The sequence below is a fragment of the Bradysia coprophila genome, assembly GCF_014529535.1.
Source record: "Bradysia coprophila strain Holo2 chromosome IV unlocalized genomic scaffold, BU_Bcop_v1 contig_84, whole genome shotgun sequence".
Taxonomy (NCBI): Eukaryota; Metazoa; Arthropoda; class Insecta; order Diptera; family Sciaridae; genus Bradysia; species Bradysia coprophila.
In genome coordinates, this window is record NW_023503376.1 from 1,360,129 (window position 1) to 1,385,446 (window position 25,318).

General features: G+C 34.9%; 1 protein-coding gene across 1 annotated transcript in view; it reads right to left on the reverse strand.

Moving 5' to 3' along the window:
• The window catches only part of LOC119072741 (protein disks lost), a 118,843-nt gene that overhangs the window by 5,697 nt on the left and 87,828 nt on the right, over positions 1-25,318 (reverse strand). Inside the window, exons 3-6 of the mRNA XM_037178022.1 lie at positions 14,016-15,473; positions 13,759-13,915; positions 5,582-5,998; positions 5,456-5,511 (exon numbers count right to left, since the gene is read on the reverse strand). Coding sequence (XP_037033917.1) covers positions 5,456-5,511; positions 5,582-5,998; positions 13,759-13,915; positions 14,016-15,473 — 2,088 coding nt within the window. The remainder of the gene's footprint in view (positions 1-5,455; positions 5,512-5,581; positions 5,999-13,758; positions 13,916-14,015; positions 15,474-25,318) is intronic.

Consider the following 25,318-nt stretch of genomic DNA (forward strand, 5'->3'; position numbering starts at 1 on the left):
TAAAATTGGAATGAAGTGTAAAGAAGTAGAAACATAGCTAACGCCGACCCGTACGAAACACCTATTCGTATCAAAAGCCTTTAATGTGAAACTCTTCATTTCTCTTACTTCATTTTCTTCTCTGCTGAAAAACTATTCTTCCTTTTAAATCACTTACATTATCCACTCTTTGCCTTGTTATCATATACAATTAAATTGCCGGAGGCAATATAGACAGCCCCGTACGAAGACAAATTTCATAAATTCCTATTTAAATAGCTATATACCGCTATATTTACCTATATTTCACTGTAAATAAACATTTCACAGAGGAATATGCTATTGTGTAGCTCTATATGCCTGTATATAGCTCAATATAGGTGAATATAGATATATATATATATAGATGTCCATATATGGAATCCCTGAAACCCCTCACACTTAACACATTATTTCCATGTTAACAGAAACTCTCTAAGCATCATTTTCCCCACTTTATATCGTTTTACTAAAATCCAATATGGCCGCCGGCAGCCATTTTGTTAGGAGACCGGAAATAGTACCGACGCTTTACATTCGTTAATACCTTTCAAACAAAAAAAAATTCATGAAATTCGGTCAAAATTTACTCGAGATATTGTCAAAATACACCACGTTCACTGTACTTCCGAGTAGCCAGATAAGAGCTCACTCCAAGAGACCTAGCTCACGCTCCGGAGAACATAATTTCATAAACTTTTTTTCCCTAATTGGTACGGTCAATACCTATCTAATAAAGCTAAAACAGACGAAATATGTTCAAATGTGGCCGACCTACAAGCAAAAACTGCTTGCCGCCCTGTGCCTGTTCCACACCAAGGGGTCTAACTCACAAGTCGGTCATCCGATTTCCGAAAACTTTTTTTTGTCGATCGGTATTGTAAATATCTTTTATTTGACGTATCACTTACAAGTTTAACGTTTAAATGTCCGGAGATATCTTCGAAAAACCGTAAAGCACTTATTGGGCCCCAGCTCAGGAGGGGTCGATCCAAAATCACTCATCTTCGAACTTAGCCTGTCTTTTGACATTACCAAACGGGGAAAAAAAGAATTTTCAAAATCGGATGCGTTTTACTCAAGTTATCGTGCAGACAGACAGACGGACGGACAGACGGACATTTTTTTTCTTGCTGATTTGGCATCTCTGGACAACCACAATAGGTTTCCCCTTACTCAGGGAGTCCAATTCGACGTGTTACAAACGTATGCGTAAACCTATAAGACCCCAGTACTTCGTACGGGTCTAAAAAGGTTTTATTTAGACGACAAAATGACCAAAGACCTTCCTGACACCTGAAGTTTTTGAAAGGGCTAGTCATCTGATGACCTACAGAACACTAACCCAAGAAGGAGCTCACGCTGGTCGTCTCGCCATATGAATTAGCGAATTTTAAGAGAAATGAAATTTCATAAATTTAGTTCCGTTTCGAATAGGCTTCCAATTTTCGTTTTTTTTTTCACAGGCCTTCCACATATCCTAAAATATCCTAAATATCCTTTCTAAAAGAAAGATTTTTAAGGAGTGGGAGGCCTATACGTATCTAAAGAACTTCTATTGAAGGGATTCTTTAGAAAAACAGCCTACCAAATAGGCATGGGCGATAATGAAAATGATTATCGATAATTATCAATTATCGATAATCGATAATTATCGACTTTTTTTATCGAAAATTATCAAAAAAATATCGATAATCGATAATTATTGATATTTTGATAATTATCAAGATATCGATAATTCGATATATCGATATTTCGGTCCGAAAATCCGATATTTGTCGATATATTCCGATATATCGGTATATTATCATGAATTTTCATATAAATATCAAAATATCGATATTTTGATAATTATCGAATTTCGATATTTTGATAATTATCGATAATTATTAAATTATCGATAACGATATGATTAATCGATTATCGATAATTTCTTTCGATTGATATTATCGATAATTTTGAACGCCTCCCATCCCTACTACCGAAATCAGACGCATTTTCCAGTGGACTTTTTTATGTGTGCCTAGCAAGGTATTCGACCCTAGAAGCCAAAACCACGTTCAAAAAAAATCTTCGAAGTTTGTGTGACTGGTGAAAGGTGATCAAAAACCGAACACTTGAACTTTTCTTACAAAAATTTCTCCAGTTACGCGAGCCGTACAGGGTCGTGTGCGGTATCATTAGAAAGGTAATCACACGTACTATTGAGCCGAATAGGGACTTATTGGGTTTAAAATTCATCGACACTGAAATATGTGCAATTGAAGTTTTAAACCGAAGACTTACACTGTTCTTACTGAAATTTCTCGAGGTACACAAAACGTACGTGATCGTGTATGGTGTCATTTGACAGGTATTTTAATGTGCTTTTGGGCCAAACAGGGTCTTATGAAGTTTGGATGCATCTATGATGAAATATGTACACCCAAACAATTCAACTTCTATTTCATCGTAGATGCATCCAAACCACATAAGACCCTATTTGGCGCAAAAGCACATTAAATTACCATTCAAATGATACCCTACACGACCCTGTACGTTTTGTGTACATCGAGAAATTTCAGTAAGAACACTGCAAGTCTTCAGTTGAAAACTTCAACTGCATATATTTCAGTGTGGATGAATTTTAAACACAATAAGTCCCTATTCGGATCAATAGTACATGTAATTACCTTTCTAATGACACCCCACACGACCCTGTACGGCTCGCAGACATTTTTGTAAGAAAAGTGCAACTTTTCGGTTTTTGATCACCTTTCACCAGCCACACAAACTTCGAAGAATTTTTTTGAAAACGGTTTTGGCTTCTAGGGTCGAATACCTTTGTAGGCACATATAAAAAAGTCCACTGGAAAATGCGTCCGATTTCGGTAGGCTGTTTTTCAAAAGAATCCCTCATTGACATCGTCAGCCTATTTGAATTTGCTAATGTGATTTCTGCATTCAACAATTCATGTAATGACATGTGAGCGACATTTAGGGATTCTTTTGAAAAACCGCCTACCGAAATCGGACGCATTTTTCAAGGAACTTTTTTATATGTGCCTGGAAAGGTATTTGTCCTTGGAGGTCAAAATCCTTTTCTTTTAATTCTCGCCGCCTGACTAGTGGGAAGTGCTCGAAAACCGAAAACCTGATCGACATTTTTCCAGGTACATGAAACGTAAAATGTAGTGTGTGGTGTCATTAGAAAAGTAGTTGCATGGACTTTCGGGGCAAATAAAGTCTTATTGGGTCCACTTTCGAGATATAACAAGCTTAAACATGGGTAAAAATTTGACTATTTCGGTGAGTTTCTCGATGTTACTCTGCATCGGAAACGTAAAGAAAACAATAAAAAACTGTTTCCCTCAACGCTGAACTTGGCAATATAACACCAAAAATGGGTAGCGTGACGATGACACCCACTAGACGTAAACACGCAAGCGTCGAGGAATTATACATATAAAAAATACGTTCGGTTTCGGTAGGCAGTTTTTCGAAAGAATACCTCATTATCCGTAGACCAATCAAGTAGAAGACTGTTGTATTTAACCTGTCTGATACTCAATTAAAAGAAGCAACAGATTTAATGATAATGATCGCGATACTCATGCCTTTGTTACAGGTTAAAACAATCTTTTGTATCGTAAAATTTGTGAAAGAAATGCCAAAATAAAAACACCGCGGCGCCAGTAAACAGTAATGGGGAGAAGTTACCACACAAGTTTTGTTCAAAAGAAATTCATTACGCAACACAATGTCGTAATAATGGAACAAAAGTTTTCTCATTCCGCCAATTATGGACGCCACCCATCCCATCCCTATGTGTTTCTGAATATTTAAAATTTAAATTTCTTTAGCGGCGTTTTCGATGTTAAGTGTGCTTTCGATTAGAAATGTTCCCCATTCCTCAATCGACACTTTGCTGACAAAATTACTCGCTTTGTATACCGTACATTAGATGCCAAAGAATCGATAACATGAATACAAAAAAAAGCCAGCGCCTGAATGCAGTTACGTGTGTCTATTAGCGAACACCAATTATTTATCTGTCCACTAAGCCCCCCATTACCACGCAATTATACAGCTTAAACATTCAATAGCAGAAATTGGACCGTATTGTGAAATGTTCCTGTGGATATCATTAATGCATACAATTCCATTCACATTTGAATAGGCGCAAAGTGAGTTAAGTTTCCACTGTAAAATTGAATGGAAAACTTTTTTATGAGATGGAAACGATGATGATAAAGAATCGATTTCATTTGTGGACAAAGAACGGTCGCTCGTTTTCAAACAAAGTGGAGACTTCAGTTTCGTAATGAATTGACGGTTGACTGTTATAGGAGGATGGGTTCAGTTTTTCATATTATTAAAAAAAAACGCCTGATTTCTGGTTGCACTCAGGATTGTACAGAGAAAGATTTGTTTTCAGAATTTACTGTTCCGATGCAAGAGTGAGATTGCATATATGGCTGAATGATTCCTTTGACATGTGTGAGATGCAACTATTCCTATTGACTGAAGTTAATAGCTGGATTATACAGCTTAAGGCGATCATGACTTTTCAAAAAAAAAAAAAATTATTTTTTTCGCGGATAAAATTGACAAAGCATGACACTTCAATACTCTGTTGACCGCTTTTTTCCAGGTCCCTGTTAAACATACTAATGACACTTCAGGCGAAGAGCTCTTCCCCCTGTTCCTTGCTTCGCTCTTTTCTATTTTCCTACTTTCCTTTTACGTTATCCATAATTCCATGTCCAGCCGTTAGATTGATTTTAGGTTGGAAAACCTCAATATGTGGAAGCAGAAATCCAGAGCAAGGATCTTTTGTTACCTACCCCCAACCATCTTCTGCCACTGGAATTTTTCAGCCCTTAACAACCTTAAGTACAATATATTGAAAGATACGTCGAAAACGCGGAAAACTCGCAGGGCTATAGGCTGCAGAAGAATTCTTTTGTAAGTTCGAGTACAGTCAGACGCAGTGAAATTTCAGCATGAATTTGCTTCAGCTGTTTCTTCTTGTTTATTCATCCTCAATCGTTTAAACAAATACAAGCACTTTTGATTGTATGTGTGGATCAGCTGGAAAACAGCTGAAGCAAATTCGTGCTGAAATTTCACTGCATCTGACTGTCAAGCTGGAAATTTTTAATTTATCAAGTTTCTAACTGTACGGCAGTTATAGCTATTGAGTCGATCTTTGTAGGATTTAACCAAATGTTCAGTTCACCAAACATTAAAATCCCACGACCTGCCAGGATTCAAGTGAAAAACGTTTCAAATATGTTGTTTAGAAAGCTATTTTCACTCTTGATACACATTTGGTGTGCACTTCACTCAAATTCTCGGAGTACCTACGCAAATGCCTAACATCCCTTGGATTTTCCACTTTCCACCAACACACTATCGCCGTAAACAATAACAAACAGAAATCTTTGCTATTTACCTGTTTGATTTGATGGATTTACTTAACACTCCTTTTATATCGAATATGGGACAAGTCTGCGAAAAAATGAGTTTTTATCAGAAAACGTTTGCGCTGAAAACACAAAGATTTTTTGTTTTATTTTACCATGTTTCTCTGTTCTATCTGCCGACTATCAACACCAAAATTTCGCGTTCCATCATAAGCGAACGGTTTCACGTAAATTAATCCCAGAAATTTGGCCAGCACTCTCATTATAGCAACCGTTTCCGGCCGAACTACATATTCATCGAATTGAGTCATTTTGTTTCTGCCGGACGACAGATTTATTGTCTCATACGAAGATCCATTCAGTTCCAGTAGTTCGTTGACCAGTACGATTTTCAATTGCTCGATGAAAGTGATTTCAGTCTCGGCGACTTTTAGAAAATCCCGAAAGAAGGCTTGACTTCCCGGATACATGTAATCGGTTGCGAAATAGCTGGGTGCGATTAAACGTTGTTGCAGTTTGGATAGTTTGGTTGAATCGATTTGTAGGGTCTGTTGGAGATCGGATGATGTGTCCTGAATGGGAAGAAGAAAAAGATTTTTTTATCTTCAAGTAAAAATGGAAGGGTATCGTTGTGATATAGGTAGTTGTTATGTATTCACTTCTTATTGCAAAAATATCGCCAGTCATCGCTATTTCATTCGCGTTGAAAGAAATTTTTATCGATGTTTATAGAGTACAAAAGGCCTGACGAAGGCTTATTTATTGTTTAACCCACTTGTAATCTAAACAAATTTGGTGTTTATAACGATAATAATGTCTACCAGAGTCTATACTGTCTATCAATCCGTTCTTTTATGCAATAACGGACTATGTGTTTAAATTTCTATTCAGCACAAATTTCGCCTTTGGGTCCGTTCATAAATTCATGGTAAGCGAAAATGGACATTTTCTAGAACCTTTCCACAAGAGATCAAGTGTACCTCCAGTAGTATGTGTTCTCTAAAGTGAAGGAGGCGGGTTCTAAATTTTGCACTCTGACTTTCTTCGGACATGTCTAAAGTGTTAGTTATATCTTGTATACAGAGCCTAATATTTGGGAATCGTTTTTTGAGAATTTTTGGGAATTTAGGGAATTTTAGGGAATTTTTGGGAATTTAGGGAATTTTTGGGAATTTTTGGGAATTTTGAGAATTAATTCCCAAAAATTCTCTAAAATTCCCAAAAAAATCTTTTCTTTGCATTTTTATAATTAAATGCTCGTAAAAGATCAGGAAAAGTTCAAAAACCTTTAAAAACTATGAATAAGCAAAAAAAAAAATTGGGATTTTTTTTTGTAATTTTAGTGAACTTTTGAGAATTGGTTCCCAAATATTATGCTCTGAAGGATATAATTCTCGTCGATATACTCGCACCAGCCAGGGCGTATACTCTACTTGTAGGTCTCTCCAAAGCCGACATTAGTACAACACCACAATAATTTAAGAGCAATCTACACTCCGACCCCCTATGAAATACATTTTTGATGATAACTTTTATTTGAATAATTTTTGAAAAAAGTGGCCTCATCGTTTGGTGCCAGAACATATAAGGTTTCGATAGCCACTGGAATTGTCCAGATTGATGCGAAAAAACTCAAAACTCCTAAAATTTGTGTTTTTTGTGATATTTTTTGGACTTTTGAGTTTTCTCGGCGTAGACTGCATCAATTTTGACAATAAACCGCGAGCGTTAGTCCATATTATTCTTATTTCAATGAACACATCAAAAACACACTGAAAATGTATATTGATATTGGAAAAGTGGAATTTGAAATTTTTAATTTCAGTTTAAAAAGCCGCTCCAATTTTCAAAAAATCTCGCGCTTGAAAAAAAAACAATTTCGTGACTTAACAAATTGGGATGTTTTATTTGTTGACAGTTTGTTTTAATTGTGATCACCGAGATAACCAAAAAACCAACACTAACAAACAAAATATTCCTCTCAGCTGACAAATACCTTTCGACTCTTTAGAGTTTCCGTACGTGAGTTCATCATGGCAGTGATTTTTTTAATTAATTTCTATAAAAAAATATAAAAAGTGTTTATAACAAAACTAAGCTTTTATTAAAAAGGGCTCGCGGTTTATTCTGGTGGCTATCGAAACTTTATATGTTGTGGCACCAAAAGATGAAACCACTTTTTTCAAAAAATATTCTAATAAGAAGTTATCATCGAAAATGTTTTTCATAGAAGGTCGGAGTGTAGACTGCTCTTAAAATAATTATTTTTGAGTTATAGCCGCAAAAAGGTTTTCTGTACCCTCTGAACCTTTGAACACTTTAACCGAAAATTTAAAAAAATGTTCGAAAAAAATGAAAGATACGATTCTCTAGAATTGAAGACGAATCTATCACTCCCTAAAATCGGAGACCACTTGTTCCCCTATCACCATCACCTCCAGTTTTGGCGATATGCCGCTTAAGCTCAATTTACTGAATATATTATATTCAATATGTTCTGAAATATTTGTTGTTTTTTTTGGGAATTTTAGGGAATTTTTGGGAATTTAGGGAATTTTTGAGAATTTCAGGGAATTTTTGGGAATTTTTGGGAATTTTCGGGAATTAATTCCCAAATATTAGGCTATGTGTATAATGAAATGTGAATGTTAATATCTTCGCCCGCACTCTTACACTATGTTACGAAAAGACTTCCTCCATGACTTTTGCGTAGTTTAAGAACGGTCTCTTTATCGCCATCGCCACCCCCGATTACCTATATATTAATTTTAAATGTTCTCGGGACCTCGTATCCTCGGATCGTTGAACTCTCATAATAAAATTTGAATACGTTGCGGTTGCGGTGGTACGATATTTACATTCCTTTTTCCTCTTCGCATTTTTCTTTTATAGAATAATCCGGGTAAATAATGCTGTACCGTCAACAATTCGGTCGTTCTTTTCAGTTTATTTTAATTTTCTTCGGATTCGTGTATCAAATCGTCACTGCTAAAATGTAAGCAATTAATGTTACATGCAAAATTGCTTTCAGCGTCAAGAATGACTGGCGTAGAAGTTGAAAGTTTAAATGGTGACTGGTGTAGAAGTTTAAATGGTTTTGTTAATAATTTATGCGATTATTCAAATGGAAATACAAGACGGGGTGAACATTAAATATAAATATTAATCAACGAACTGTTAATTTCATCATCCAGCATCGTAAGGTAATGAGAACAGTGGTAATGTAAATGTTCTCTCGTTGTGAGCCCGTGTCTAAACTTATCATTGGAATTGCCATTATATTACCTATTCAGAGATCGGAGTGATACACTCAACTGATTTTTAACACAAAATTTTTTTCATGGTTCCCAGGGTCGGACTAGCTCGAAAAAGCCCTTCGGACGTTGTATGCAGACATTTTGTAAAAAGACATTAATTGCCATTCATCCATATAAAATCAAAACGTTCTACGGGAATCGTCCTACTTCCCACGGTGCCAATCCGGGCCTGATAGTACGAGCTCTAAGTGCCAAACTGTTCGAAATCCGTAAAAAAAATATTTTCATTATCTTCACGCGAACACATGAGAAACATACGAGGCCATTCCAACGTACATATTCTCTGTGATGCGATTGAGTTTCTGTTTACGCTATGGATTCAATAAAATTCAAATTCAAATTAGAAATTAAAAATGAATGATAAACCCAGCTCGACCATCACTCTCCACTCATATATATATGACGTGATAAAATGCATTTCGTACAATTCACAAAGTAAATCACAGTCATACGACCATACAAAAGTTAGTTTTGGCTCTCGTTCCCCTATAATTCAGTTACAAGGACGAGTTACGTCAATGAGAGTGAATATGATGTGAATCATGTGTACAAAAATGGTAATGGTAGCAGGAATGTCGGCGTTATTTCAGTGGGTGGAAGAAGGAGGAATTAACTAGTTTGTAGGATTGACATTTACAATGAACTGGTCGACATCATTTTGAGATATGCGTTGGCGACATATCTACTTAGATGCTGTACTTTTTGTAACCATCTCAACTGGCATACGTATGTATGAGTGAACGCACAGCTCAGTAACCTAAAACAGAAGCAGTAGCGCTGGACGCAAATAAATTTAAAGATGGGACTTAAATCACATTAATAGTAGGATACTACAGTCGGGAAGGTAATTTGATGTCTCGTATACAGATGATTATAATTATCCGAGGGCTTCACCTCAAGTTTAAAAAAAAATACCTTACTTGGCAATGGGACAAATGATGGAAATGGTACTTCTCGTGTGTTTACCGGCCTCGGCTGCGCCTCGATACACACAAGAAGTACCATTTCCATCATTTGCCCCATTGTTAAGTAATGTACTATTACGTGCTTTTGATTTCGCTAGCGTTGAAAGCGAGGTTGAAAGTGGCTTATTGCATTACTAGGGAAAACAAGAAATTCGTTTGGGAAATCACAGCATTACAAAACTCAGTATAAAAATGAAAGGTCACGTTTTTGTGTGATTATTGACCTCGGATCCGCCTCGGATCAACAAACTTCAAACAAAAACTGGACTTTTCAATAATCAAGTTTTTGTCTTTTTTTTGAGCACTATGAAACTCACAAATAACATTTTTAAGGAAAGGTTTCCGCCTTAATGTTCCACACAAACCAACTTTTCAACTTTTTATCCCTTGTCATGTAAATAGCTATTCCATATATTGTATTGGGTTTTACTTTACAAGCGCTGTAAAGGATCTTCCCTACGGACGGAAGAGCCGTATTATCTCACTAGTAAGGTAAAATCGTTTTCATAACGCAGTCGAGAAAATAGTCATTTTCTCCACTACGCTGAAACTTCAGAAGTCTTTGTTGTGAAAAACGTTTTACTTAGAAATTGAATTTTCTCGGGTGATTGCACAACACACTCGAACTGCAATTCTTCTTTCCTCGTTCAACAAATAACTATAACGACTACATATGAATTTAGGTCAACACGACTGTTCCTGCCTGGTTAACTTTACGTTGCCGCCAGGCATGAGCGCCGCCGAAAATAAGCCGCCGATCAAGCCGCCGCCGATCAAGCCGCCGCCGGCCATTTTTGAGCAAGCCGCGCCGCAGCCGAGCCGGTGCCAAAAACACGGCTCAAGCCGGCTTGAAACGGCTGGAAAATGAAATAAAGATTTCGAAAGGTGAATGGGTGAAATAATTTTGGAAACCGAGATTCCTGTTGATCCTAAGCAGCTCAAGTACTTTTTGAATTTTTTTTTACAAAATTAAGAAAATTTTGAAAATTTTCTTGAATTTTCATGAATTTTCCAGAATGGTATATTACGTCCTCGCTTCTAAGTTTGTTGTTTTGGCAAGTATGACCTTTGCGGAACGAGCCGAAGGCACACAATCAGTTAATTCACAAATTTGAGAAAACTTTTCTCGATTTTTTTTTCTTTTCAATTTTTACTTGATTTTCGTGAGCTTTCGATTTCTTATCGAAAACCATTTTCTTAATGAGTTAAATGAGTGTACCGGAGCATGATTTTCCATTTAGTTCAAGTTTTGAGGCAATAAAACTTGACGTGTTAGTGAACCTTAGACTTAGAGACTTGCTTGTAACAAGACCAGTTCCACTTGCACTTTGAACAACCTAATCTACCTACATTTTCGCTTTCCGTACAATTTCATTTTCATGCTTACTAGTTCATTTTCCATGAATTTATCTAAACGTTTTTATTTTGAAAAAAAGTTAAAAGGAACCTCCAGCCGAGCCGTTTTAAGCCGGCTCAAGCCGATTTTTTCGCCGCCGCCGAGAAATTTTTTTCGGCTAGCCGCCGCCGAGGTTTCTCCGTCGGCGCTCATGCCTGGTTGCCGCGATGTAAAACTTGCAAGTTGGTTGATATAAACTGGTATTGCAGTGCATAGGAAGGAAATGTAAAATGTCAAATTTACTTGTGATTTTTCATTGATCCGAGTCGAAGCCGAGGTCAATAATCACACGTAATCGTCATTATATTCCTGAGTTATGTAAAGCCTTTTACATGCTAAGGACGTCGAAAGTCCATCGCTCCGCACGCATATCAGTAACTATGACTATCAAACATTGAATCCAATCCAATTCATTCCACATGAAGTAACTCAAGTGTCATGTGTGACAGCGACGATTACAGGTTGTTCAAAAATGAAATGCACAGTTTTTAGTATTTCGAGACAGTTGAAAATTTCAATCTGTCAGATAGTAAAGGATGCGTTTAATTAACCGGCGCATTAACAGATTTGAAATTTGAATGGTTTTTTTCACAGCTACAGATTTTTGCATGTTAAGTTTCTTACATTTTTTGCAAATAGCATTTTAATAGTCGGAATTAAATTTAGATTTCGTCAGAAGAATTTGCGAACGGAAAAATGTAAATTTATTTTTAGTCTGAGTATTGTTCTACATCTATAATTTATCTTAGATCGTTTCAAAGAAATCGATGGTGTTGTACAGCGACTAACTGTTCAACTTCAATTAGCAGCAAAAAATCATCACGGAAAAAAATTCAATTATTCGAAGCAAATTTAATGTTGAAAATTTGGTTCGAATATTTAAATATTTGTCACAAATATTTCAAATATTTATGAGAAATAAATTTTAAAATTATTTGTGACAAATATTTTAAATTCTTTGTCACATTTTTTTTAAATATTTATGACAAATAATTTTGAATTTATTTCTAATAAATAATTTAAATATTTGTTGCAAATTTATAAAATATGTGTCACAAATAATTTAAATATTTGTCACAATAAATTTGGAATTTATTTGTCACAAATATTTAAAATATTTATAACAAATAATTTAAAATTATTTTATATTTTATATATTTGTCACAAATAAATTGCGAATTTATTTGTTACAAATATTTACATATTTGTGCCAAATATATTTGTAGAAAATAATTGTTGACAAATTTTTTTTTCCCTGATGCTTATTCGTGTTTCCAATATCGTCACTTCAAGTGCTGATAAAACTTCTTGTAAAAAATTTGCTAAATGTATGAAGCAGACGGTCTTTCTACAGATTTGAGTATTCAAAGACCATCGATTTGTTTGAATAGAAACACGATCTAAGAGAAATCATAGATGTAGAACAATACTCAGACTCAAAATAAATTTACATTTTTCCGTCCGCGAATTCTTCCTACGAAATCTAAGTTTCCTACTATTAAAATGCTATCTGCAAAAAATGTAAGACACTTAACATGCAAAAATATGTAGCTGTGGAAAAAATCATTCAAATTGTGCCGAAGCAATACAATTCATCGATACATTAGGAAATTTGATCCAGGAACGAACTGGTGAAAACAGATCAAAAATGTACCTGAAACAGCGAATAGGTATGGCAATACAACGCACGAACGCTGCCAGAGTTATGGGCACTTTTGGTGAAGATCATAAAGGGTTGGATGAAATATTTTATATTTTACAAAATATTTCAGAATAGTGTTGTAAATGGAATTCAAATCAAAAAATAAAAATTCAACATTCAAATTTCAAATATTTTAATGCGCCGGGTAATTAAACGCATCCTTTACTATCTGACAGATTGCAATTTTGAAATGTCTCGAAATACTAAAAACTGTGCATTTCATTTTTGAACAAACTGTAATACTTACTTTCGATTCTAATTTTCAATTGTCATCTGTTATTTGCATGGACGCAAAAAATATGACATCTGACTAGTGTCTTTATTACAAACAGATGAAGTAACAGATTTCATGTGATACAGAGACTACTTTTGGTGAAGCGTTTTCCAACATTTTCCTAGATTTTCTCACTTTCTTCCAAATTTTCGCACAAATATTTTTTGGAAAAGTTGAGGAAAATATGGAAAATCTACCAAATTTTCTTGAAATTTCCCATATTTTCCTCAATTTTCAGAATTTTATGATTTTTCTAAATTTTCCCAAAAAAAATTTTTTTGAGGAAATTAGGTAAACTGTGAAAATAAGGAAATATGAACAAATGCTTTCCATAAATAGTCCCTGCATAAAACGCCGATACATGTGATGTGTGCTCCAACGATCACATTACTTATACAGATTAAAATTTGTAAAGCGCATCAAAATTGCAAATTTCATCATCGTCCAATTGAAATACGATGATTAATCGAGTTTGCCTGTCTCTTTTCATATAACAACCAGCACTGCTGGTCCAGCAGGTATTAATAATGGGACAACGATTTTTTGGGTTGTTATATTGGATTTATATATTGAAAAATGAAGAAGAAAAATGGATCTCCGTTGTATTATATTCCGAAACGATTTCCCGATTTTTAGTATTTGAGCGGTAAGCGTACCAAACACAAATCGACTAATTACCTCAAAATTACTGGACAGTATAAGCTGCGATGTAAATAGCTTTGCCAAATGTGCCATATTAATTGGATGTCGCATAATGCCAAGCAGAGATTTTATTTTCGGGCCCAATTCACCGACAAAATTCCACGACGGATTAAAATGATTCGATTCCCAAATTCTGTGAAAAAGGAAAAAAAAAAACATTTTTTTTTACCACCGCTGTGATCCATTACACACAAAGCACAAAGAATCGAACGAATTTGTCTCCTTATATCTACCTCAATACGCTGTAAAATCCATCTCGTTGATTCTTGAATGCGGAAAATTCACGCATTGATGGGAAATGTTCTTTTGTGTCGTCATCCTCCTGATAAAATACATTATGACCGCCACCCTGCTTAAATGACACATCATGATTCGAACATTTCACTGAGTCCAATTGTAACTTGTGCGCGTAAACATTTGTCAAAAACTCCCTCATGCATTCACCATGCTCCATCAAGCGTTCATTGTCCATAAGCACTTTTATTGTCGTTATGTCCAACAGCATTAGCAAATGTTTCTGTTTACTCAATACGCCAGCACTGAAGTACACACAATTGTGAATGTTTTTGAATATCCAAGAAGACCACACAACCGAACATTGTCGATTAATTAGATGTGGTTCAATCAGTTCGTCAGCCTGTTCATCCAATGGTTCTATGGACGAGTCTTCGCACAGTGACAACTGCGGTTGTGGTTGATGGGCATCGGTAAATTCTGCATTCAGTAGATTCAGTAAAAATGAAATTTCAGTCAGACAATTCGTTGTTAAATTCGAGTCTATGATGATTGTGTAGATTGAAATCATGCGATTCAGTACATCCACTTGGGTTACTTTCGTCAAATCAATTTTAATGGATGTTGATGAGGCATTCTGTCTTTTCAATTGACCATAAAAATGTATGGCCCTGTCGGCGTGATTTTCATTTTCGAATTCTTTTGCGATAACGTCGACATTTTTCAGCAGATCCCTTGAGATTTTCGTCTCGTCATTGTTTATTTCCAGCAGATTGTTCTCTGCTCGGTAGGCTATTGAACCGAAATTATTCGGTGCTGTGCTTTTTACTGTTATTGGTGCAACTCTCTTTCGTGGTCTTATCGGTGTAACACAGTCTTTGGGGCTCTCTATCGCGCTGGTCGATGACGTTGATGCTTTTTGATTACTCTTAGGTGTACGCTTACCAATGGCCGGAAAATCATTGTCCGATAAAATCGAACTATTCTCCGATTTGTCTCTAGTATTTTTACGATTCTTCACTTTCGACGTTGCCGGAGACATAAAGTCACTCAGACATATGGGCGATGAGTTCAGCTTTTGTCGATACGAACTCTTTTCCAACGAGTGTAAATGAGCTGGACTAAATGTACTATTCGCTGATCGATCAAAACTGTTCTGACTGGTGATTGACCGTGAATACGAACAGTCATCGGTGGTGCTATGGTTCCGGTATGGCGTACTTTGCATGTGCACATAGTTGCTGCGTGTAGGAGTTGAACAGAATTTCAATGGTTTGAAGCCATCGTTTTGTAGATCTAGTGAGTTCTCCGAAAACGGAATCGATGCATTGAGATTGTCTTCTCCGAAACTATCACATATTCGCTTGCTGATTGAGGTTTTTTGTGTACTTGTACGTACCGCAAGTTCTGTGGGCTTGCGAGGTGTATTACAAGTTGAGACATTTCCTTTTACGTACCTGTGGAAAGAAAGGCGAGACGTTAATCGAATGCTAAATCAATTACTGCGCTGGTTTTATCATCCTCACTCGCTAGTAAGCGAGCGTGACGCAGTTCCACTACCATAGAAAATGTAAAAAAATCTTAGGGACTACCCTTGGCCCCAATTACATCCAGATTAGAATATTTGTAACCATCCAGCCGTCGAGTTCAACACGTCCAAACTAGTATGTTTCTATACATCTTTTCGTTATAGTTCAATCTCGGGCTCTAGGTCAAGAGCCTGCCGTACCTAGCTTATTTTTTAGCGATAAGTTCAATTACATTCCTCCAAGCATATTTGGGAGCAAGGGCATCCAGAAGTTGACAAGGGTATCCAGAGCAATTTTGTGTATGTGTCTACATAGATTTATACTATGAGCGGTTATAGAGTTTGTTGAGGGGAATAAACTTGCCGAAGGAAGTTAATTTCTAGCTCATCTTCCTGAGGAGCTACAGCTTGGAATCGGGTAACAGAAAATTTTGGCGTTCCAGGGATTTTTTGAAGGTCGAATGAGGAAGAATGGCTAAAAATTTTACTCCTTCACCGCTCCCACCTGTAGAATTCTAGGATTTTGAGGACTTTTGACCGTTTTTTAGCTACCTTTTGGACTTTTGAGATTATTGTGATGGTTCCTAATGTCATCACTTCGCACGGTCCACCATCTTTACAGCTCTAGAACTTCAGGATTTTGGGGCTTTTATAAAAGTTTTCTCTGTTCATTGAGCTCAGAATGCGATATCAGGTATTTTGTCAGTTAAGACATGAGGACCTGCGTCACCTTTACCCTTCAGGGGTTTTCTGACTGATTAATTATTATTACATTTTTATGCAAGATTGAGATGAGCTAGACATTCATTATGTCAGCCGAAAAGAAATTCTTCCACCTCGCAGAAAATCGTCTTTTGTCTTTGAGGAAAAGTGACGAGATCGAAACCGGCAATATATAGAGATTGTATCATGGGTGGCATATGGCATACTGTACCACTAGCATAGATAAACAGAGGTCTTGATTACTATCGGGTCAGGTCAACCTGAAAATTTCAGGTCAGGTCAATTAAAATCATGACCTGAAATGACCTGAAAGCTGGATTTGACCTGATAACTTGACCTGAATATTATCAGGTTGACCTGAAATTTGTCTAGTTTTTTTCTAAATTAGTTTTGTTAATATGAAATCGAACAAGCAATTGATTCCTGATAAGGCCTATTATTAGGTTTTTATTGTCGCAGAGCGGACTTGTCTCTGTAAACAAATCCAAAGGTACGGAAAGTCGTACAATCTTCACTAGGATCATTAGCTTCACCTCTAACATTTTACATTTTTTTATAGGGTCAGGAAGTAACTTCTAGGACTGGAAGCTCCTATCAGCTAACCTGATAAGGTTTAATGACTCGTTGATGCCAATAAAAATTTGAAATGTTCAAAGTGTCGATACCTAATAAAGATTGTGCGACTTTTATGGATGAATTGCGTTCCGATTCAGAGGCTTAATTCTCGAAACAAATTACATTTTCGTTCCTTAAGTTCACTTTGATATTACAGACGAATTGGTTAGAGAACTACCCTAGAAAGGTGAATATTGTGGGCTCAGGACCCGCCTATGCGCCAACTTATTATTCCAAAGTACATGACCTGTTGGTCTGTTGGTAAATTATAACATCAAAAACCACAGACAATAATCCAAAGTTTCTACATTACAATGTGAGTGCGAATGAACGATGTTTCGCTTGAATGATTTCTGGCTCGATGGAACATCTCGTCAGCGTTAGAATATCAGCTCCAGCCACAGGAACTGATGTTTGTTTGAGAGGACAAGAAATCACGAGTCATGCGACTGAGGCAGTTGAAAAGGGATTTAAATACGAAACTGTATTTCGGATTTAACGACTTTTATTGGATACTTTGATTTTTTCTAAAATTCAATTTCAGTTCATCAGGTCATTTCGGATTATTTCGGGTCATGACCTGAAAACTCAGGTCAGGTCAGGTCAAAGTCAATTTATATTTCAGGTCAACCTGACCTGACCTGTGGTAAGCAGCGGTCTTGAAAGGAACCGAGATTTCATTTCCAATATACTTATCGATAAACGTATTAGGTAATTTTAATTGAATTAAAGGATTACGTGTTTCTACTCAGAAAGAAAGAGTAATTAAATATATCTCGGGCGTGCAAAAATTTGCTATTTTTTCTCGTTCCATACATAATGCAGAAAAAATGCGAGAAGAAAGAGCAAAACGAAACTATGTCATTAATGAGCAACACATTTTTATATCTGAATTATTTATATGTAACAATAAAACCGATATTCAAGCCATAATTTTAGTGTTCAATATCCGAAATTATGTGCCCATTTAAAATAGAAAGTAAATAAAATGTAAAATGTTAAGTAGAGTGGTAGCGCAAGCAATATATAAGTATACAAAGTTTATTTATGGTACGTGCAGTTTAGGAGTAGGAGTCTTTTCAAGAATGATAGTCTGTCTACATAATTTTGTTTTTAATTTTACTTTTATTCGATACATTTATATATATATATAGGCAATGGTATTACTTTCTGCCGAGACCAGCTGATTAAATAATTTTCTGCAGACATTGATTCATTGCAAATTAAAGAGAGAGAAAAAAAAAGTTGTTACGTAAATATTGTCTGAAGGTATTGTTATTATGTGTGCTTTGAAAGTAGATCAAAAAACAACAAAGAAATGACTCTTAGGTACGTAAAACACCGACTGAAGATTTAAACGTGGTACAATGAAGAAATTGAATTTACCATTGGGAAGTGACCCAATACTTTAGTAATGGTTGCGTGATACATTGCAAATTTAAATACCAAATCAGTCAAAAACACTCAAAAGAGTAAAAGTGACGCAAGTCCCTGTGCATACTTCTAAAACAACTGATATCACTGGAGGTGACGCATTCTGCGCTTGTACGCAAAAACTGTAACAGCAAAAATTTGACCAAAGAAATTCTAGAAACAAAATTTTACCAAAAAAAATTTTGCGTCACAAAGTGGCAGATGATTCGGACGTATTAGGACGTATTCTTGCCTATTTTAAAAAAATTCTTAAAAGTACTTTCCTCAACATCTGCCACTTGTGACGCAAAATTTTTTTTGGTAAAATTTTGTTTCTAGAATTTCTTTGGTCAAATTTTTGCTGTTACAGTTTTTGCGTACAAGCGGAGAATGCGTCACCTCCAGCGATATCAGTTGTTTTGGAAGTATGCACAGGGACTTGCGTCACTTTTACTCTTTTGAGTGTTTTTGACTGATATCAGTTCTTTTGGAAGAATTAGTAGATTGAAAAATTTGATAAATTTGATAAATTTGATAAATTTAAAAAATTTGATAAATTTGAAAATTTTGAAAATTTTTGAAATTTTTGAAAAGTTTTGACAATTTTTGAAATTTTTGAAAATTTTTTAAAATTTTGAAAATTTTTTCAAATGAAAAATTTTCAAAATTTAAAAAAAAATTAAATTTTAGCTATATATTAACTATATAGGTCAATATAGCTATATACTAACTATATATAGGTCAATATAGTCATCTACTAACTATATATAGGTCAATGTAACTATATATGTCAATATAGCTATATACTAACTATATATAGGTCAATGTAGCTATATACTAACTATATAGGTCAACATATTTATATATATGTCAATATAGTCATATACTAACCATATATAGGTCAATATTGCTATATAGTAACTATATATATGTCAATATTGCTATATAGTAACTATATATAGGTCAATATAGCTATATATAGGTTAATATAGGTCAGTATAGCTACATATAGGTCAATATAGCTATATATAGGTCAATATAGTCATATAATAACTATATATATGTCAATGTAGCTATATAATAACTATATATAGGTCAATATAGTCATATACTAACTATATATAGGTCAACATAGCTATATATTGGTAAATATAGCTATATAAAGGTAAATATAGCTATAAAATAACTATATATAGGTCAATATAGCTATATATATGTCAATATAACTGTATATACGTCCCGTTGCCCAACATACACCAAAAGTGATCAAATTTTTCCCGCTGCCCAACATACACCAAAAGTGATCAAATTTTTCCCGCTGCCCAACATTCACCGAAAGTGACCAAATTTTTCCTGCTGCCCAACATACACCAAAAGTGATCAAATTTTTCCAGCTGCCCAACCATACACCGAAAGTGATCAAATTTTTCCAGCTGCCCAACCATACACCGAAAGTGACCAAATTTTTCCAGCTGCCCAACCATACACCAAATTTAATTTTTCCTACTGCCCAACATTAAAATTTTTTTTTTCAAATTTTCACACTCAAAAAATCCACACACACACACACACTTAAAGGTGTTCTTATATGGGACTTATATGGGAACTTCGAGGAGCGCTAGCTCCAAAACGAGGCCCGTTCCCCCCAAATTTTTTTTTCTGGAATGTCTTAGAATGACGACTAGAATCTACTCCCAAAATTTCAAGAAATTCTAAAGAAGACTTTAGGAGATAGGCTCTAACTGGAAACACGGACGGACGGACGGACGGACGGACTAACAAAGTATCGTAGAATTTTTTCATTTCGTTTAAAGTACTGTAATAGACCAAAATGTATGGGATAGTGGCTTCTTGGAAGATTTATTGCGTAGCCAAATTTTAAGCTACAAGAACGTGTGATAGCTCGTTGAACTCGTACGGACGCCTAGTTTTTTTTGGAGTCATTTGGATTTGAATTGTAGAACTTCAATATTTGCTGTATATATGGTTCTGCAGTCTACGACAAAAATTTTTTTTAAATTTTTTCTAGTAATAGGACTTGCGTCACGGGCGCTATGCTAACGCGCGCCCATGATTAGTGTATGTCATAGTTTGGACGATATTAGATTGTGTGTACCAAGTAAACGTACTGGCAATTTTGGTTAAATTAGAGATGAGTGGACAACACCAAATTTTTGTGCCAAGCCTAGCCCAATACGCAGATTTTAAAATATGCCCATTCATAGCCCCCGTTGACCAAGAATAAAATTCCAAAGCCCAGTTCACAAAATTGGTTCAGAAAAATCGTTGGTTGCAATTGTTGAACTTTAATTTCGTAATTGCAATAGTTCCATGAATAGTTCAATTGTAGATACCATTAAAAGCCCACTCAATAGACAGGCCTTACTGTACACCTACACCTTCCCAGCTGATACGAAAATCTCATTTCATCAAATATTTATTGTAATTTGGAAGCTTCAGAAATAGTTTATTAGTGGAAATGTCCATCCCCTTACTTTGACGCCCATGATGTCCAAATCCATGGGCAGCCAGCATCACTAGCATAAATATAAAATTATGAAATGCCTCTCCATTATGCGGAAACAGGATAGGACTAAGTGTTTCATCAATTTTGTAATGTCGATGCGCTACGATCCAATTTCATTGGATTCTTAAATATGCCGTCAATTCTCGAGAACCTCCTTTGGTGTGTTTGGGGTGAAAATTGTTGAACCGAATGCCAGAATAAGGCCGAAGGTTGAAGGATAGATTGTAGTACGTGTTAGAATCGCCAATCGTATAGGAATGAAATTAAATCTGAAATGGGAAATTTTGGTTCACGAACCCACAACCTTCAACTTTCCGGGCTGATGCTCTACCATTCAGCTAACGTTGACATTTACATTTCAGATCTAATTTTCAACCGTTCTTTCAAATGCTACGTAACAGCCCATGTCTCTTTAACGCTGTCTCTTTACTTGTCTACTTACACCAATTCATCCGTGAACCAAAATTTTTCATTTCAGATTTTATTTCATTCCTATACAAGTACAACTTTACTAATGGGCGTGCCTACCATACCTCTCAAACTACTAAACCGATTTACATAAACTTTTTTGTCACTGATATTTTGAGCCCCATATAAGCTATATCCGACTGTTAGTTCGAAAGATACAGTCTCATTGTCACCGACTACCACTACTGCGCTGGAGGGTGCAGCGACATAAAAAAGGGTTCGTAAATCAGCTTCTCTGAAAAGTTTTTAAACATTCATTGTGCCGAAATAAACAGATAAACTGTTTTTAGTATGTCCCACATCACTCTTAATTGATAATAAATCAATCTACTAATATCAGGGTTTAGTTCTACAAACAAATAAAAATGGTTTGACTTAAGTTACGACCATGGGGCCCTCAAAGTTTGACCATTTTTTGTGTTTTTCGACTATATCTTATAACGGTCGGCTGGTCTCAACATGACTTCACTTGAGTAACCAAACTTGCTCCTGTCAGCTCTTCCATGAGAACATTAAACGTGAGTTCTCGGTGTATTTGTTACTAAACCTGTCTTGCCCGTTTCTCTTCTATATACTCATTGAAGAGCATAATCAAAATCAAAATATTTTCTATTCACTCAAAATATTCTTAAGGCAAGACAGGTTTAAGGAAAGAAAAGTTTATGAGAATCGGTTCATTAGTTCCAGAGATATGGTCTCGGATCTGCTAGCCCTTGCTACTCTAATGTTTGACATCTAAATTCGATATTATACTTTTGTAGCTGGCAGAATCTATATATCTTCGTCCAGCTGTATCGGGCCAATTATAACTTACTACCTAATTCAAAATTTTCTTTTGTTGTACTGTCAAAGAAGAACAAAGGAAAAATTTGGATTAGGTCTACTTCGCGTCGCTACGTGTAGGTACAGTTAGTTTTATCTTTCTATCAAGATGATTCTAACGTAATTTTGCCGAATCTTCGACCTTTGTCATAAATCTAAAGTTTTCACGTAGTAGACCTTACAGAAACGAATACAGTTTGTTCAAAAATGAAATGCACAGTTTTAAGTATTTCGAGACATTTCAAAATTGCAATCTGTCAGATAGTAAAGGATGCGTTTAATTACCCGGCGCATTAAAAGATTTGAAATTTGAATGATTTTTTCCACAGCTACATATTTTTGCATGTTAAGTTTCTTACATTTTTTGCAGATAGCATTTTAATAGTAGGAAACTTAGATTTCGTAGGAAGAATTCGCGGACGGAAAAATGTAAATTTATTTTGAGTCTGAGTATTGTTCTACATCTATGATTTCTCTTAGATCGTGTTGCTATTCAAACAAATCGATGGTCTTTGAATACTCAAATCTGTAGAAAGACCGTCTGCTTCATACATTTAGCAAATTTTTTACAAGAAGTTTTATCAACACTTGAAGTGACGATATTGGAAACACGAATAAGCATCAGGGAAAAAAAATTGTCAACAATTATTTTCTACAAATATATAAATATTTGGCACAAATATGTAAATATTTGTAACAAATAAATTCGAAATTTATTTGTGACAAATATATAAAATATAAAATAATTTTAAATTATTTGTTATAAATATTTTAAATATTTGTGACAAATAAATTCCAAATTTATTGTGACAAATATTTAAATTATTTGTGACACATATTTTATAAATTTGCAACAAATATTTAAATTATTTATTAGAAATAAATTCAAACTTATAAATATCATAAATATTTAAAAAAAATTATGACAAATAATTTAAAATATTTGTCACAAATAATTTTGAATTTATTTCTCATAAATATTTGAAATACAGTGAGTAAATCTCTAAAATGTTTGATTTCACTATATTTAGCTAATACTTCTGTCACATCTTTTGATAGCTTATAACGTTTTAGTACGTTTTCTCTCCCAGCAGCAAAAACCCTATCCCAGCAAAAAAAGAAACTATATCGAATGCCGCAAATGCATTTAAAAACGAACATTCGGTGAAATACTTTATTATCACACCAAATGTTTATCATTTTATACAAATATGTTCATACTACTTTTGTACTTTTGTTTTCGAGATCTCAAAATTGTTTCTTCCCCCGAAGTAATCCATGAATCGTCTGTATTCAATTCTTTTTGCATTTAGAAAAAGTTGCATTGAATGCAAACAGAATTGAATACAGACGATTCATGGATTACTTCGGGGGAAGAAACAATTTTGAGATCTCGAAAACAAAAGTAAAATTGACAAATTTATCAACCTCAAAAATATGTTGTCGATTTATATGCATTTTTTATGCATGAGAATCGACGACATATTTTTGTGGTCGGCAATTTTGTCAATTTTTATCTATATTTTTGCATGACAAAATTAGGTTTTTTTTTCACCAATGTATGAACATACTTGTATAAAATGATAAACATTTGGTGTGATAAAAAAGTTATTTCACCGAATGTTCGTTTCTAAATGCATTTGCGGCATTCGATATAGTTTCTTTTTTTGCTGGGATAGGGTTTTTGCTGCTGGGAGAGAAAACGTACTAAAACGTAAAAAGCTGTCAAACGATGTGACAGAAGGATTAGCTAAATATACTGAAATCAAACATTTTAGAGATTTACTCACTGTATTTGTGACAAATATTTAAATATTCGAACCAAATTTTCAACATTAAATTTGCTTCGAATAATTGAAGTTTTTTCCGTGATGATTTTTTGCTGGTAATTGAAGTTGAACAGTTAGCCGCTGTACAACACCATCGATTTCTTTGAATAAAGACACGATCTAAGAGAAATTATAGATGTAGAACAATACTCAGACTAAAAATAAATTTACATTTTTCCGTTCGCAAATTCTTCTGCAGTTTCCTACTATGAAAATGCTATCTGCCAAAAATGTAAGAAACTTAACATGCAAAAATCTGTAGCTGTGGAAAAAACCATTCAAATTTCAAATCTGTTAATGCGCCGGTTAATTAAACGCATCCTTTACTATCTGACAGATTGAAATTTTGAAATGTCTCGAAATACTAAAAACTGTGCATTTCATTTTTGAACAAACTGTATTCTGATAGAGAAAAGAGAAAAATTAAAAATAAATCTCCTGCAAACAGACAATTTCGAATTCTCGTCTATTCTTCCTATCGATTGAAAAAAAAAATGGAAAATTTCATCCACACAAAATCAACATTTAACCTTGTTTATCACGTTACTAAAATAACAATAACCAAATGGCCGGATAATCAAATTAAAGTCCATAAGTCACAAGAAAATTTGTCAAAAGAAATTTACGTAATTTTCGAGACATTAAATTTGAAAGCATATAATATAAGGGGGTTGTGTGTTTAAGCAGCCATTAAACCCGATATTCAACGCACATACAGAGAGTTACTTTTTCATCAAATCATCAATCACATTTACGTAATCGATTACCTAATGCCAAACCTATTAACCTTTAAGTGTAATATATATCCTCAGTTTTGCTCTGCGTATATAAAATTGTGAACATGTAGGAGTTTATAGACGGTATGTGTTAACTTGTGTCTCATATTCAAATTATATATGAACGGAATGGTTGGTGGCAAGTAAACAATGATGAATTAATGGTATGTTACAGCTGCATGAAGTATATAACTAGACGTGCACGTACACGAGAGCTTGCCCGAGTGGTTGTACATTTCGAGTTATATACTTCTTGCAGCTGTTTCCTACTTATGCCATGTTCATTCCTTGTTATGTAATGAACACCAATACACTCTCGCACGTATAAGGTGATATATCTAAACGTTCTACCGGTGTGATGAAGGTAGCTGAAATTTTCATAACTTCATTAAAAAATTGAACATGTCGTTAAATTAGCAGAATCAGAGGGATGGAAATTGTACCGCGACTGAAGACGAATATTATACGTCTGTTAAAACTGAAAGCATTCACTTGCCGCATAACCGTAACAAAGCCCTTAACAGAACGTATTTAAGTACACGATCTCATGCTCTATTACATGCGGATTTTGTTTTCCTGTTTTTATTAATCGTAAAAAATA